This window comes from Limulus polyphemus, unplaced genomic scaffold (genome assembly GCF_000517525.1).
Source record: "Limulus polyphemus unplaced genomic scaffold, Limulus_polyphemus-2.1.2 Scaffold4904, whole genome shotgun sequence".
Lineage (NCBI taxonomy): Eukaryota > Metazoa > Arthropoda > Merostomata > Xiphosura > Limulidae > Limulus > Limulus polyphemus.
In genome coordinates, this window is record NW_013670514.1 from 19336 (window position 1) to 35618 (window position 16283).

Consider the following 16283-nt stretch of genomic DNA (forward strand, 5'->3'; position numbering starts at 1 on the left):
CGGTATTTTTAGTTTGTTGTTTAGATGACTTAAAAGTTGACTTGGCTTTCTGACAGCCTAACAGTATCGACCACATGAAGCGACCTCTGTCTTTATAAGGACCGAAAAATATTTATTATTGCTTTAAAGGCGAACTTTAATGTTATAATTTTTTAGCTTTCAGTAAAAAAGTGTTTACAAATCAAAGTGTTTTTTTTTATCAAAACCTTCACTTCCCTGCTCAATATACCATATGTTTAAAACATGAGAAAGAAAACAGGATTTTTTCCACACGGTTGTATAAACCTGGTCATTAGTATTTACTAAAAATTTGACAAATAAAGATATTTACATAACAATATATTCTGATTTTTGCCTTTGTTTCATTCCAGTGCCTTCACGCAGACATTTAATAACTTTCACGTGTTAAGACGTAGCGTTAGAATTTAGTTTTATAATCCATAGTTTTACCTGATCTTTTACAATAGTTTGTTAATGAAACGAAAGATATTCATAATTCTTTTATTCTAAATGTGGTATTTAAAATTACTTTAACAAACATTGGAACTGTATTAAGCTTGGCGTTGTATTCCATTAAAGTAGGCTATCGTTCTCATTGTGTGATTATATATATATGTACTAAAAAATTCAGTTTTTCGTTTATGGTTGGTTTCCAGGCTGACGTAGAAGCAGTGGCTTTATTTTTAACGGATGACCACACTTTCCAAGTAATTGAAGACTCTGACTGGAAAAACATTAATAAATCTGTTCTCATATCAACTGATCGTGACCTGACCTCCAGACTTCGCAAAACTCTATCTACCAGCCTTATTTCAGTACTGCATAGTGTCTTATTTCTTTGGCCATCTAGTGGTGACGTTCCAGAGTTTCAGACGTACTTCAGAAACATCATACAAGAAAATTCCGTGTCCCCACATCCTCTCGTGCAAGAGTTATGGCATTCGATGATGAAAAGCTCTGGTCAAGAATTTGTACATAAAGGTTTCGTATTTCCTAAGGAGATGAAAGCCTTCGCTCTGCCATCTACCGGCAAGGTATCATCAGGCTATCCAGTCTTCAACACTATTAAGGCGGTATGGACGCTAGCCCTTGGACTGAAGACGGCTCAACAACGGCAGTGTCGACCGGGTAGCGACTGTTTCTTAACGCAGACGAACGCTCTTGGTCCCGCAGTGTTACAAGCACTGCAGAACAATCAAAATGTGTTGTTAGAAACCCCGGTAACGTTCAAGGAAGGCAAGCAGCTGATGTTTAACGATGTTTTTCCTAACAACGGACAGGTGATTCTGACATCTGTTTCTGGCGATGGTGTTTTCAGAGAGGTTAGTGTCTGTTTCTGTCTTGCTAAATGAAAAAAAAAACTTTTATAAACAGCTGTGGTCTTCCACTCTAAATAACAACCGTACTGTTATATATCTTGTAAGTTACACAACTGAGAGGTTAGCGTGCTGAGTTGCAGATGGAAAAATCCAAGGCTCGAGCCATGATATGCGGTTGAACACGTTTCACATTTTCAGCTGTGAACTTCCTCTCAAGATAGGAGCCACGCTCTTATGTATCTCAGCAATTACACAGCTATGGGTTAGTGTGCTGAACTACAGTAGGAAGGTCCAAGGCTCGAGCCGCCATATTTCAGCTGTGAACTTCCACTGTAGATAACAGACATACTGTTATGCGCCTCAGAAATTACACTGCTAGAGGCTAGAATGCTGAGTTACACATAGAAAGGTCCAAGGTTCAAGTCATGATATTTCGCTGAACACGCTCCACATTTTCAACTATGAAGGTGTTATAACTGTGACTGTTAACCCATTGACTGCGGCTGCTCTATACGCGCTCGGAATTTTTGCAAGCCGTACACCGTATACGGCACACTCGCATTCAACTGCCGGAGGTGGACCGTACCCCATACGGTGAATCAACAGTCAATAGGCTAATCTGCTATTCGGTTAAGAGTAGCCGTTCAAGTGGAGGGTGCTTCTGACTAATAGCTTTCTTAATCAGCAGTTCTAAACTGGGGATGACTATGTTGAATCTTATGGGTCTCTGGCGTGGCCGAATAGCCCATGTCATTCGGGTTGAAAAGTCCAGATACCGAAATTACAACCGTTTTTGCGTATATCGCCCTGTAACACAAAATTTTTAAGTACATTAACAATACAATTTAAAATTAAACTACGTAGTTTATATACATCGTCATGTAACTTAAATCCTTGCAATACGTGCAGGTCAATTTGTAACCGTATAATATATACGTATGTGTAACTGGTTTAGTGAAATACATAGCTTTTATATTTTACAGTAAAATGATAAGTTTATTCTATGTTTTTTTAGATGCATAGCTGCATAATGGTCTATCTGCGCTATGCAACCACGGGGATCGAATCCGGAAGTTTAGCGCTTGGCCATAAAAGGGAGGGCAGGGAATTTAATTCAGTACGTCATCTCGTATTGTTGGCTAAATGTAATCAAACATATAAAGTTTAGAGCACTTTCCTTGTAACCATCTTTAAAAAAAGTAGTAATAATTTATTGCACTGAACAAACCCGTGTGTGTCTCTCTGTCCAACATCATGTTTAGTAATAATTTATTGCACTGAACAAACCCGTGTGTGTCTCTCTGTCCAACATCATGTTTAGTAATAATTTATTGCACTGAACAAACCCGTGTGTGTCTCTCTGTCCAACATCATGTTTAGTAATAATTTATTGCACTGAACAAACCCGTGTGTGTTTCTCTGTCCAACATCATGTTTAGCAATAATTTATTGCACTGAACAAACCCGTGTGTCTCTGTCCAACATCATGTTTCTTAGTACGTAATGGAAGTTTGTTTTTTTTTCGTTGTTGTTGTTGTTGTTGTTTGTTTTTCTGCTACAACCTGGTTAGACAACTATAGAACCTGTATCAGGCCTAAACTCCGAATAATCTGACGTATCTTATAATGATCGAAACGCTTGAAACTGATTGGTTGCTTCCCCCCCCCAAAAAAAAACGTAATAATGATTTCTCAATATAATTTTGTCAGCGTAGCCTAACTGTTAAGTTTCCACTGTACTGTTTTATATTTCAAATATTTTAGAGTAAGTAAGTTATTTCTTTAAAATGTAGCTGCTGTGTTTTGTCACTGTTTTATTTTGTTTTACTCTTAGGACACGGATGAAGCTGTGGGTGAGGAATACTATGATATTTTGATACTGTACTTTTATAAATTTTATATTTCCTAGGTTGGGAGATACAGCGACAAAACAGGGCTAATCACCCACAAGATGACGGTACTGCAGCACCGAAAAGCCACTACCCCCAACTACTACAGCCAACAGATACCACCCGCCAGCCTCAGGTCTAGCGCTCTCACCATGAATCCTAAGCACGAGCTGAGCAGTCTTCCCACCACCAGTAAAAAACAATTATCAAGCGTGCTTGTCACTAACATACAGAACACCAGCTTTGGCGCGTGGATAAATAGAACTTGGTGCCTCGTCACCATCGCGTTTTCTGGAGCCGGCGTTTTAGTGACTCTCTATGTCTTAGTTTTTCTGCTAATGAAATTTTGTGACAAGACAGTAAAGAAGAACACCATCGTAATCTCCATGTTCCAACTTTTAGCTCTAATAACAATGTACGTAGGAGCTTTGCTATTCACTTTCCAACCTTCGTTTGCTATGTGTGGTGCGCGCAAGGTTGTCCACAATGTTGCCTATGCATTCAATTATGGATGTCTTCTCCTTCGAGCCATGAGTCTTCGATCCCAGAAGACCCTGGGGCTTGGAGGCAGCATCAGCCAGGTCAATCAGATGTTGACACTGCTATTTGTAGTAGGAGCACAGGTGGCGCTAGAAGTTCAGTGGTGGATTCTTCGTCCGCCAGGAGTCGTATTTGAACCTGGCGAACTCTTGGAATGTTCTATCTCAAGAGGTGATTTTCTAGTTTGTCAATCCTACATAATCTTCCTTCTAGTGGTGGCTGTGTTGATGGCCTTTTTCTCACGCAACACTCCGTACTGTTACCGCGAAGGGTACTGTGTTACAGTTACAAGCTTACTCTGTTTGACAGTGTTCTTTGTCTGGGTTGTGGCCTTTGGCCTCTTACCTAAAGATGAAGATCGAGGTTTCTCGGCGAGTGTGGCCCAAATATCAACGGCCACGGTTATCTTGGGCGGTATATTTGGCCCCCAACTGTACAGCTTACATAAGTATGGTAAAAATATTCACAAGCCACTGTCTTACGCCGACTCCCTGTCAACCGTGTTTACTATGTTTAAAGACATAGACAGCGTGTCTGGGGGGAGCACATCGTCCTTGAGAGGGAAGAAGTCCGCAAAAACTTTGGAATCACCTTACTCTGGTGAAGTGATCCAAAATCCCCTCTACGATGAATTAAACTCGGCTTATCCTTGACAGAACGCTCTTGTTGAGTGTTTTTATTTATTGAATAATCAGGTCGTTATGGCAAGTGAATATGAAGAAACGGTGCTTGTTGGTGACGTTTTCTGTTAGTATGTATTTGGGAATGTTACCTGTCAAGGTATTAGGATATCATTTTGGAGTTTTTAGTATAGGATAAACCACTAAACTGTAAGTATCTTCACGTTTTCTACAGATACACGTGGACAAAGCAGTAGATTGAAGTGTAATTATATTCTTCCGTGATTGCTTTACACGCATTGTATAGCTATGTGATTAATCACCTCCGTTTGTAATATACACCAGTATAAAGAATGCATTAAGCAATAGTGATTACTTAATAGAGTTTGCTGCTTTTATTTTATTAACTTTACCAAGAAAGACGAATTTGTTGGGTTTTTTCTCAAACATGGAAACCAAACCCTTTTAGTACTCGTTTTATTTTTTTGAGAATATTATAAGCTCAGACTCAATTGCTGAACAGGAAAACCTATATTAATATTAACTCAGACTCAAATGCTGAACGGGAAAATCTATATTAATATTAACTCAGACTCAAATGCTGAACAGGAAAACATATGTTAATATTAACTCAGACTCAATTGCTGAACAGGAAAACCTATATTGATATTAACTCAGACTCAATTGCTGAACAGGAAAACCTATATTAATATTAACTCAGACTCAATTGCTGAACATGAAAACCTATATTAATATTAACTCAGACTCAATTGCTGAACAGGAAACCCTATATTAATATTAACCATTTTTTTATGTTTACGAATTCAAAAGTTGTCTTGGAATTTTTTTATTATGTTTATTATACAATTGTGTTATGATAGATGTGTTGGAAATAAAGTTCTACAAAATAAATCTCATTTTTGTTTGTTTCGTGTTGTTGCTTTTTGCGTTTTCAAACAACACTTTCATACTACTCTGCCCTCTGTTGGTGTAAAAACAGTACTTTTCGTGTTACTTCTCTACTAAATCGAGCGCACTCGTCCCCCGGTGGGACAGCGGTAAGTCTTCGGATTTACAATGCTAAAATAGGGGATTCGATACCCGCGGTGGACACAGCAGATAGCCCGATGTGGCTTTGTTATAAGAAAACACACATACACACACAGTCGAGCGCACTCGATGACAGTGTATATATGTGAAACTTCGAATATTTATAAAAAATATCATTGGAATTAATTTCAGTTATTAAGCCTTTGTATTCAGCACACTATTTGTGTCTAAGTTCACATTTTAATGGTTACTGTAAGAAACCTCTTTATTGTATGCTAAACTCATGTCTGAATGCACGGTTCCGCAAATTAAGACATTCTACTAACTAAATCTTGATGTCACATGAACTATTTGATAAGAATGGTTTTGTCAATTCAAACTTTCTAAGCTGTAATTCAACAAGACTTCGACCAAATCCCAGAGTCGTTGTCAGGTCAACTGAACAACTTTGAAAAACACGTTACTGCAGAACGCGAATCCTCTGATCACGTGACGTGCATACGACAATTCGAAAAGAAGAAGAAAAAAAAGAGTTCAAAAATAGGTTTAATATTCGTAAAAGGAATATATATGCTTCACAGAGACCTGGCCTCTTTTTTAAAAATTAAATGGAGTTTAACGAATATATTAATAAATAGATTGTCTATGAACTATATATATTATACGTAAGGTCGTGAGTGAGTAAAGTCAATATGTAGTCTTGTGATTATAGTTACTCTTGTTTCAAAGTATCTCAATTAATTAGTTTCCAACAGGACCAATATATCTAATTCATTGTTTCTATTCAGGCCAAATCCGAGTCAACAACGATGTTTCTTAATGTAAATATTTTATCTTGTTGTTGTTGTTGTTTGTTATTAAGCACAAATCTACACAAATCTGTGCTCTGCCCACCACGGGTATCGAAACCCGGTTTCTAGCAATATAAGTCCGCAGACATACCACTGTGCCATTGGGGGGGGGGCAATGTTTTATCTTTCTACGACATAAATTACAATCTTTATCTATGATTTTCACCTGGAGAATGTCGAATTCAAGATGATATTCAAAGTTTTTAGTCCCCCAGTGTCACAGCGGTATGTCTTCGGAGTTACAACAATAGAAACCGGGTTTCGATACCCGTGGGGAGCAGAGCACAGATATCTCACGGTGTAGCTTTGTGCTTAACTACAAACATACAACTCAAACTTTCTAAGCTGTAACTCAACTAGCCTATGGCACTGACCGAAAGGCCTCGTCGGTAGTGGCATACAACAAAGAAGGTATAGTTGATGTAATATTATACACTCTTCCTGCTAGAGGTCTGGTATTATTTGAGATTATCCTTTTTTATTTTTATTTTTTTGAAATCCCTTAAACGAACATTGTTGTTATTAAACAAGATGGAGGTAGTGGCGTAGTTATACCAAACAAATGCAAGTGAAGGTAGTGGCGTAGTTATACCAAACAAATGCAAGTGAAGGTAGTGGCGTAGTTATACCAAACAAATGCAAGTGAAGGTAGTGGCGTAGTTATACCAAACAAATGCAAGTGAAGGTAGTGGCGTAGTTATACCAAACAAATGCAAGTGAAGGTAGTGGCGTAGTTATACTAAACAAATGCAAGTGAAGGTAGTGGCGTAGTTATACCAAACAAATGCAAGTATGTTCATAAAATGAGTTCTATTCTTGGTGACCACAAAATAATTACATCTTTAAATTCAAGCTAACCATAAAACGTGAAGACAATCTACAACATACTTTAATGGATTTTAAGATGATAACCTTGTAATATTACACATATGCAGTAAGATCTGGACTAGCTGTTAATTACACTCGTGTAATTCTGGTTGGTAAGTTTACGTTTTCACTAATTGTCTTAAAATAACCCAATGTTTTAGTCCTCTACCAGTTGCTAAGTGTAACCCGGTTTTTACTTCTCACTCACTTCACTTCATCACATCATTATTGGCTAAATGCGCGCGTGTTTCATTTCCCTACTAGTTGCTAAGTGTAACTTGGTTTTACTTCTCACTCACTTCGCTTCATCACATCATTATTGGCTAAATGCGCGTGTGTTTTATTTCCCTACTAGTTGCTAAGTGTAACTTGGTTTTTACTTCTCACTCACTTCGCTTCGTCACATCATTATTGGCTAAATGCGCGTGTGTTTTATTTCCTACTAGTTGCTAGGTGTAACTTGGTTTTTACTTCTCACTCACTCACTTCATCACATCATTATTGGCTAAATGCGCGTGTGTTTTATTTCCCTACTAGTTGCTAAGTATAACTTGGCTTTTACTGCTTGCTCACTTCGCTTCATCACATCATTATTGGCTAAATGCACGGCAAGCAGTAAACGCTAAGTTAACTTAGCAACTAGTAGGGAAATAAAACACAAAAACACACGCGCATTTAGCCAATAATGATGTGATGAAGCGAAGTGAATTTCCCTACTAGTTGCTAGGTATAACTTGGCTTTTACTACTTGCTCACTTCGCTTCATCACATCATTATTGGCTAAATGCACGTGTGTTTTATTTCCCTACTAGTTGCTAGGTATAACTTGGCTTTTACTACTTGGCTTCATCACATCATTATTGGCTAAATGCACGTGTGTTTTATTTCCGTACTAGTTGCTAGGTATAACTTGGCTTTTACTACTTGCTCACTTCGCTTCATCACATCATTATTGGCTAAATGCGCGTGCGTTTAATTCCCTACTAGTTGCTAAGATCACTGAAACTCTCTTTTATATTGTTTCATCTAATACTAAACATTAATTTCATCAGTAAATAGTTTTAATGTGTTTAACATGAAATCTGTAATGTAACAAAAAAACAGGTTCATAGATAGTTACAACCATTAATCTCAGCTTGAAGATTCATGTGTGTACCAAACCTTACATTAATAATAGCAGTTTCTGGTATTGTTTTAAATAATCATATAACTAATTCCACATGTTTAGCTGTCTGACTGACTAACAAATTAGGACACAGGTATGTCATGAAATCTCGTATCACAAACATACGGGTTCCTTGTCCTCTATCGACGAACATGTATCAGTGCTTCTTCTACTTAAAAAGAGCTTCAAAAATAATAAAACACTGATAACAGAGACTTTAAAAAGCAATATCGAGAAAGAACTGCTACCTTTGAAGTGTTTTTTTGTTTGTTCCTATTCAATCTTGAAAAAGAGAATAAATATTACCTCTCCCAGATATGATTCCATTCGTTTTGGTAGAAATGAATTATATTGTAGTCTTGCATACACAAAATTTGGACCAATTTTTGTTATACTAATTATCTACTAATAATCACGTGATGAGAATGCCAAGGATTTGATTGGTTTTAAGTTCTAGAGAAAATGTATGTCGTTGATTTATGTCGTAGAAAGATAAAACATTGACCCCCCCCCCAGTGGTATGTCTGCGGACTTATACTGCTAGAAACCGGGTTTCGATACCCGTGGTGGGCAGAGCACAGATAGCCCTTTGTGTGGCTTTGTGCTTAATTACAAACAACAACAACAAGATAAAATATTTACATTAAGAAACATCGTTGTAGACTCGGTTTTGGCCTGAATAGAAACAATGAATTAGATATATTGGTCCTGTTGGAAACTAATTAATTGAGATACTTTGAAACAAGAGTAACTATAATCACAAGACTACATATTGACTTTACTCACTCACGACCTTACGTATAATATATATAGTTCATAGACAATCTATTTATTAATATATTTATTAAACTCCATTTAATTTCTAAAAAGAGGCCAGGTCTCTGTGAAGCATATATATTCCTTTTACGAATATTAAACCTATTTTTAGAACTATTTTTCTTCCAGATTGTCGTATGCACGTCACGTGATCTGAGGACTCGCGTTCTGCTGTAACGTGTTTTTCATAGTTGTTCAGTTGACCTGACAACGGCTCTGGTCGAAGTCTTGTTTATCAAATAAAACAGTTTGAACGTGAAAATCAACTAGTTTCCCTGTGCATCAGTTATCACTTATATCCACGTATTAAGGATAACATTCCAGGAATACTTTTACTCAAAGTTTCTGTTCCCAAACATACTATTCGCGCGCCTTATTTCCACGGTTTCCTATTTGGAAAATTGCTCAAATTACTTTTCCGAACTTACTATCCACATTGTTTTGCCTTTACTCAAGTTTCTTGTTTCGGAGATTACATTCCACAGACCTCCTATACCGAATTTTCCCGTTTCAAATATCACAGTGATTACACCTTATTTTACCTATAACTTGTCCATTTCTAAGATGACAACCGATACGAAGCCCACTTGAACACGAGTTTAAATAATACTTTACACTGGCTTTAATTCGTAAAAAATCATTAGAGTCTGTGTTTCGTTTGTTTGTAATTCAGCACAAAGCTACACCGTGAGATATCTGTGCTCTGCTCATCACAGGTATCGAAACCCGGTTTCTAGTGTTGTAACATACCGCTGTGCCACTGGGGGACTGGAAACTTTGAATATCATCTTGAATTCGATATTCTCCAGGTGATAATCATAGATAAAGATTGTCGTTATATTCAGATTCCTGTTTTCAAATTTACTGTCCGTATACCTTATTTTATCTATATTTCCTGTTTCATAGAATATTAGATTGTTTGTTTTACTTTTTACTCACATATATTTTACTTTTATCTAAATTTCCCTTCTCAAAAATGCCATAGATATTCATACCACTTTTACTAGTATAAACAATGTAAAATGGGAAGCTTGGATAAAATGAAGGTACATTAGATGTGGAAACTAAAGTAACAATAATATAGGTTGTATTCGCGTAAGCCTAAACAAGGTCTATCTGTGCCAGTCGCTCTAATTTGAACTGATAGAGTAGAGGGAAGCCAAGTCTTGAGTTATTCTCCTCGAATAGTAGGATTTAACAGTCACTCTTGTAGCACGCCCATACCCCTCAAAGTTTAAGGCAATAGAACGCGAACCAAGAATCTTCGGATTCACTGACCGATTCGCCAACCACTGGGCCGTACGTACAATATTCTTGGAAATGGGGGTCCGAAATTAAAATAGTAAAATCGAAGTATTCTTGGAATTTGGAGACTATAATTACAAGGTATATAGATCGTGTTTTGTAATATTTGTTTGTTGTGAATTTCGTGCAAAGCGTCCCTAATTTCGCAGTGTAAGACTAGAGGGAAGGCAGCTAGTCATCATCACCCACCGCCAACTCTTAGGCTACTCTTTTACCAACGAATAGTGGGATTTGTCGTCTCATTATAACGCCCTAACGGCTGAAAGTGCGAGTATGTTTGGTGGGACGGGGATTCGAACCTGCGACCCCTCAGCCCTAACCACCTGGCCGTGCCGGGGCCCAGTATAAATGAAGCGTTAGTTACAAGAACAAACTATTTTGTTCTTGTTTTTCACCTTAAGCAAACCTCCAATCTATTAGCAGAGTGGAATGATTTATTGTAGTTCCGCAAGTCGTGATGATTGAGTATTCGGCTCACTTCACTGAACCAACTACATATGAATATCCACCGTAGCTTTAACTGCAACAGAACCTTCGCTGGTCCCGAAACTCGTCACAATCATTCTAATAACTAATGATCATAATATAACAACTGGTGATCATAATATAACAACTGATGATCATAATATAATAACTGATGATCATAATATAATAACTGATGATCATAATATAATAACTGATGATCATAATATAACAACTGATGATCATAATATAATAACTGATGATCATAATATAACAACTGATGATCATAATATAATAACTGATGATCATAATATAACAACTGATGATCATAATATAATAACTGATGATCATAATATAACACCTGATGATCATAATATAATAACTGATGATCATAATGTAATAACTGATGATCATAATATAACAACTGATGATCATAACATAACAACTGATGATCGTTGTAGTGAAGTAGTTGTTTTCCATTCCTAAAATACACCCTACAGAATGGTTTTGAATTTTTTTCCATTAATATCAACTAGAAAACCTTATATTTTTCTTGCTTTGCTTCAAACCAGTTTTGTTGTTGTTGTTTTATTTTCTCCATTTAATTTCGACTTTAACCTTTACTCTGAAATTTCCAGGTACCTAAAAATGTAATCAGATAGTCTTACTGCGATCTTATTTTTTAGTGATATTATGAGAGTTTATTTATATATGTTTACAATTCAAAACTTATTTCTCCTCCATCACAGTTTAAGTCTTGCAATTTTAAGTAAACACTCGCAGAAAACGCTTATAATTAATAGCATTACCATGCGCCTTAGTATCGGGGTGGGGTGGGGGAAAAAAAGGGTAACTTGAAAGCAGCGACACCTGTTGGGAAAAAAGGGTAACTTGAAAGCAGCGACACCTGTTGGAAAAAAGGGTAACTTGAAAGCAGCGACACCTGTTGGAAAAAAATGTATTATGAAACCCTTAAGTTTTGTTTGTTTTTTAACAACGTTGTGACTTTTGTTAACCTTACCTCCCCAGTTTTGAACTTCTTGATTTTATCATAGTTTGTAAAATTTTCAAGATCTAAAGAGCTGTTTTCCTTTCTCTATTGACGCTTTCCAATTTTATCTGTCTCCTTTCAACCTCCTACTTATTCTCCTGTCTTTGAGTTCACTTTTATTCTTTTACTCCTTCGTGTTGACGTTTACAGCTTAAGGAATCTGTTTACCTCCAATACCCTAGTCACGTGGGATATACACACCCTTTCGATCACTTCTCGAGGCCAAAAAAATAAATTCTGCAGTAATATGCATAATTTCAAGTACTAAAACTCAAAAGTTATAATATCGAATGTGTTCTGTTTAAAGAATATAAACACGTTAGCTTTATAGCCTAGCACGGTTAAAACAGATGATTTACAATGAAATTTACAACAGTTAAGAACATGAACACAAATCAGAATGTACAAATGAAAAAACACATAATTACCACCAAAAACCAGGTTTATAAACTTAAGACTTGACATGAAAAAAAAGGATAAACATATACCAGGACTGGACTTACTTGATTATATACATTTAAAACTTTTGTTTGTTTGTTCTTAATCACAAAGTTACATAATGGACTATCCATATTGTACCCAACCACGGGTATCGAAACTCGGTTTTCAGCGTTATAAACCTTTAGATTTACCGCTGAACCACTGGAACAAACACTGTCTTTTCCTGTCGTAGTTGGTAGTCTATATGATCGCCTAAGCCTAACTATTAGCAAGTTACATTTTTGCTACTACGTTCTATCATGTTTTATCTTACTTTTCGAATGTTAATTAGCTGTCGTCTTCAGAAATGTCCAGATAATGTCTACGTCAGAGGCTGATGTACTGCCCGATCGTCTGGGAGCACGTTATATTTCAGTGTTTGTTGACTTAGCTATTTTCTTGACTAACTTAACTAAACTTTAACTATGAGCTATGCACAATGTTTGTTGTCAAAGGTTAAACTAAGTTATTTTTCAGGACAGATGAAAAAGTGAATTATACCAGGGTTAACAGTGCAGTAACAGTTGAATGATACCAGGGTTAACAGTGCAGTAACAATATCGCTGAAGAGACCTTGTAAAAAATTCTGTAACATTCAGTTAGAAAACGTATTTTTAACTTAACGATAATCTGTTATCTGGATACAAGGCTAACTTGACCACGGGGCAGTAGCCACACCAAATCATCAAGCATGGAGTTTTACAATTTTCAATTTTTTCGAGAGTTTTTCTTAGATTCATTGTTATTTCTTTTATACTATTTACTAAAATATTTTCACCGATATGAATAGTGCATAGGGTATAGTCATATTTAAATGTCCAGTTTAATAGCGTGAGTGCTTGCGTGAATGGTGGTCGACTCGTGCCCTAAATCTCAAGTTTAAAAGGTCCTTCCTAATATTCCTGTCACCGAGAAGGTACGAACGATCGATGAACAAATACATTTCTACGATCGCTTTATTGCGTATAACACCTCACTTGTGAGGTGTCATGCGGACCACCCCCACAAAACGAAATGGACGTATACCGCGTCTCTCCACTCGCTCACCCTGCCGCCATGTTTTGCGGCACGCGCGCGCAGTACTGCAGAGATGTAGGCAGCTCAGGCGCCCGCCTTGTTTAGTTGCTAAGTGCTTAGTTTATAGAAGAAATAGGGTGCGTTTACTTGTTTCGTAGCTTACTAAACCGTTTGTTTGTTTGTTAGTATAAGCAATGGTTGAATTTTGTATATTAACCGTACAATATTAAAACATATACAGATATATGGGACAATTAGTTCAAAATATCCTAGTCAAAAGCCCTTTTTCGATCTGGCACCGCCCGTTAACGCGGAGAATCGATGAGGGAATATTACGTTATCAAGAATTCTCTTAGGCGTATATACGTTTTCCTTATCAACATCTGGCCTATTTTTAGCTAAATTATATATATATGAAATACGTACTTTTCAAATTCTTTCTTATACTAGACCTGCATCAAAGTTAATATTTCCCCCGTTCCTCCTTTTCGACCAATTTCTTGGTCAGCTGAGATAAATCAGCCATCTAGTACTCTATTCCCCATTGAATTTTACTCTGTAAGTATCACTAAGCAAAATTTGATATAATCGCGATGGGAAATGAATTAAGTCAGGAAGATGGACAGCAAACACATCCAGATCAAGAACTGGACAGGGCATCTCCCCAGTCAAGAGCTGTTCCGTCTACCGAAAGTTGTGGCGGCCTACAAAGTGCTCGACCTCTCCCCCCCAAGATCTGGTCAAAGACCAGTTGCTATTCAACCGCAGGTTGATCTGAGTAACCTTTCAGAAGAAGAACGAGCTAAGATTTTGTCGGTGATGGCGCTGGCTGAAGATATGGACAAAGACTTAACAAGACACAGGCGGTAACTAGAGTGTATTGTTTATTTAAATTTTTACTGTTTTTAAAATTCGCTACTTTAGAGTTATGCTTATCATTGCCTGTTACATCTAAAAAAACATGTTTGTGGTAATAATACACCTATTTTTATAGTTGTGCTAATATGACACCTATTTTTATAGTTGTGCTAATATGACACCTATTTTTATAGTTGTGCTAATACGACACCTATTTTTATAGTTGTGCTAATATGACACCTATTTTTATAGTTGTGCTAATAAGACACCTATTTTTATAGTTGTGGTAATAAGACACCTATTTTTTTAAGTTGTGCCAATAATACACCTATTTTTATAGTTGTGCTAATAAGACACCTATTTTTATAGTTGTGCTAATATGACACCTATTTTTTATAGTTGTGCTAATAAAACACCTATTTTTATAGTTGTGGTAATATGACACCTATTTTTTATAGTTTCAAAATCAATGAATAGTTCAAACAGTGCATTATTATTGTACGTTTAAAAGTGGACCTAACAAGCAGAAATAAATAAGCTACAATGTGCAAGTTTGCGTTACGTGCAGACATGTGCAAAGCAAACCATAAACTTTTTTATTTATCTTGTTAGCTCGACAAAGGTATAGATATTCCGAGAAGGGCATCAATGTCGCTAAACACTTTGCATTTCGTATATGCTTATTAGTTTGTTATACGTTTTTATAGCTTTACTGCTTCAATTATGATTAGCTTTAATGAGTATAAGACGGGCCCCCAGTGGTACAGCGGTATGTCTGCGGACTTACAACGCTAGAAACCGGGTTTCGATACTCGTGGTGGGCAGAGCACAGATAGCCCATTGTGTAGCTTTGCGCTTAACTACAAACAAACAGACTATAATACGCGGAAGTTTCGGAAGAGAAATTACGTCATCCCAAAAGAAGTTTCAATAAACTTAAATAAGATATTATTTCAGAAGATTATTCTGTTTTCACTAAGATTTCTTCATCTACCAACTTTTTTTTTCTGTTTTCAACATGATCTGTCCGATCATTAAGATTTGTTCCTATTTCTCAGTCTGATCTGTTCAATTACTCAAATTTATCCTCTTTTCTTCTTACAGCTTCACCTCTCCGATCACCTTTATTCTCGTTGAGTCTGATCTATTTAATACGTGTTCCGTTTGAGTTGTTCGCATAAGCTTTTGATGAAGTATATCAAGAGGGAGAATAGTAAAGAATAACTTTTGAAATAACCAATATTTAAACAACACGAATAGTAACAGGCGATCAGAGATAGAACAGATAGTCTTTAAAAGTAATTTATTTAATGTTATTTCTTTCAGTGTTACTTATTCATTTGAATTGTTTACACTTATGAGAGAGCATATCTGACGTAAGGGGTTTGAACTTCGTAGCGTCGTTTTTTCAAGGTAATCTGGTTTGTCTAATAACACAACTCCATTTTTTTTTTGTCAGGGCGTGTTACGATTATGGTTGGATTGTATGAAAGCTCCTTGAGAGCTGAAAATTATCCCTTCTTAAGGAATGACGAGAATAATTATGATCGTGAAATAATGAAAACGCAAGGGTTTTGAATTTAGTCTTAAATTAGTCTTGGGTTAGAGTAGGATTGGTCATGTTTAGGATTACTAGGAGTATTGTTAGCTTAGTATATGGATTTAGGAGTAACCCAAATAATTAACTTTGGCTAAACCTCGTGATATATTACTGAGATTAAAGCCCAAAGTATTGTTCATTTTTAATGGGTATATTTGCAGACGTTTCTTCATTGTTCATTTTTAATGGGTATATTTGCAAACGTTTCTTGTTCTACATTTTTCATTTTTAATGGGTATATTTGCAGACGTTTCTTGTTCTTCATTGTTCATTTTTAATGGATATATTTGCAGACGTTTCTTCATTGTTCATTTTTAATGGATATATTTGCAGACGTTTCTTGTTCTACATTGTTCATTTTTAATGGATATATTTGCAGACGTTTCTTGTTCTA

The 16283-nt window shown here is 36.4% G+C and overlaps 2 protein-coding genes across 2 annotated transcripts in view; both read left to right on the forward strand.

Moving 5' to 3' along the window:
• The first annotated feature begins 501 nt into the window (after window positions 1–501).
• On the forward strand, window positions 502–5159 carry LOC106471853. Its single transcript, XM_013932476.2, has 2 exons — window positions 502–1322; window positions 3228–5159. Exons 1-2 carry the CDS (start codon window positions 642–644, stop codon window positions 4398–4400), a joined length of 1854 nt encoding a protein of 617 aa, XP_013787930.2. The 5' UTR covers window positions 502–641; the 3' UTR covers window positions 4401–5159.
• An 8346-nt stretch (window positions 5160–13505) lies between these two features.
• Window positions 13506–16283, forward strand: part of LOC106471854 (mucin-17-like) — a gene marked incomplete at its 3' end in the record, with an annotated part of 51118 nt that continues 48340 nt past the window's right edge. Inside the window, exon 1 of the mRNA XM_022400467.1 lies at window positions 13506–14297. Within this exon, the coding sequence (XP_022256175.1) occupies window positions 14050–14297 (248 nt within the window). The remainder of the gene's footprint in view (window positions 14298–16283) is intronic.

Excerpts from the sequence above, each read along its gene's own strand:
- LOC106471853 (XM_013932476.2), top strand. The coding sequence starts at position 642 with ATGGTTGGTTTCCAGGCTGACGTAGAAGCAGTGGCTTTATTTTTAACG. Across the intron at positions 1,323-3,227 it reads GCGATGGTGTTTTCAGAGAG|GTTGGGAGATACAGCGACAA; the intron begins GTTAGTGTCTGT and ends TATATTTCCTAG.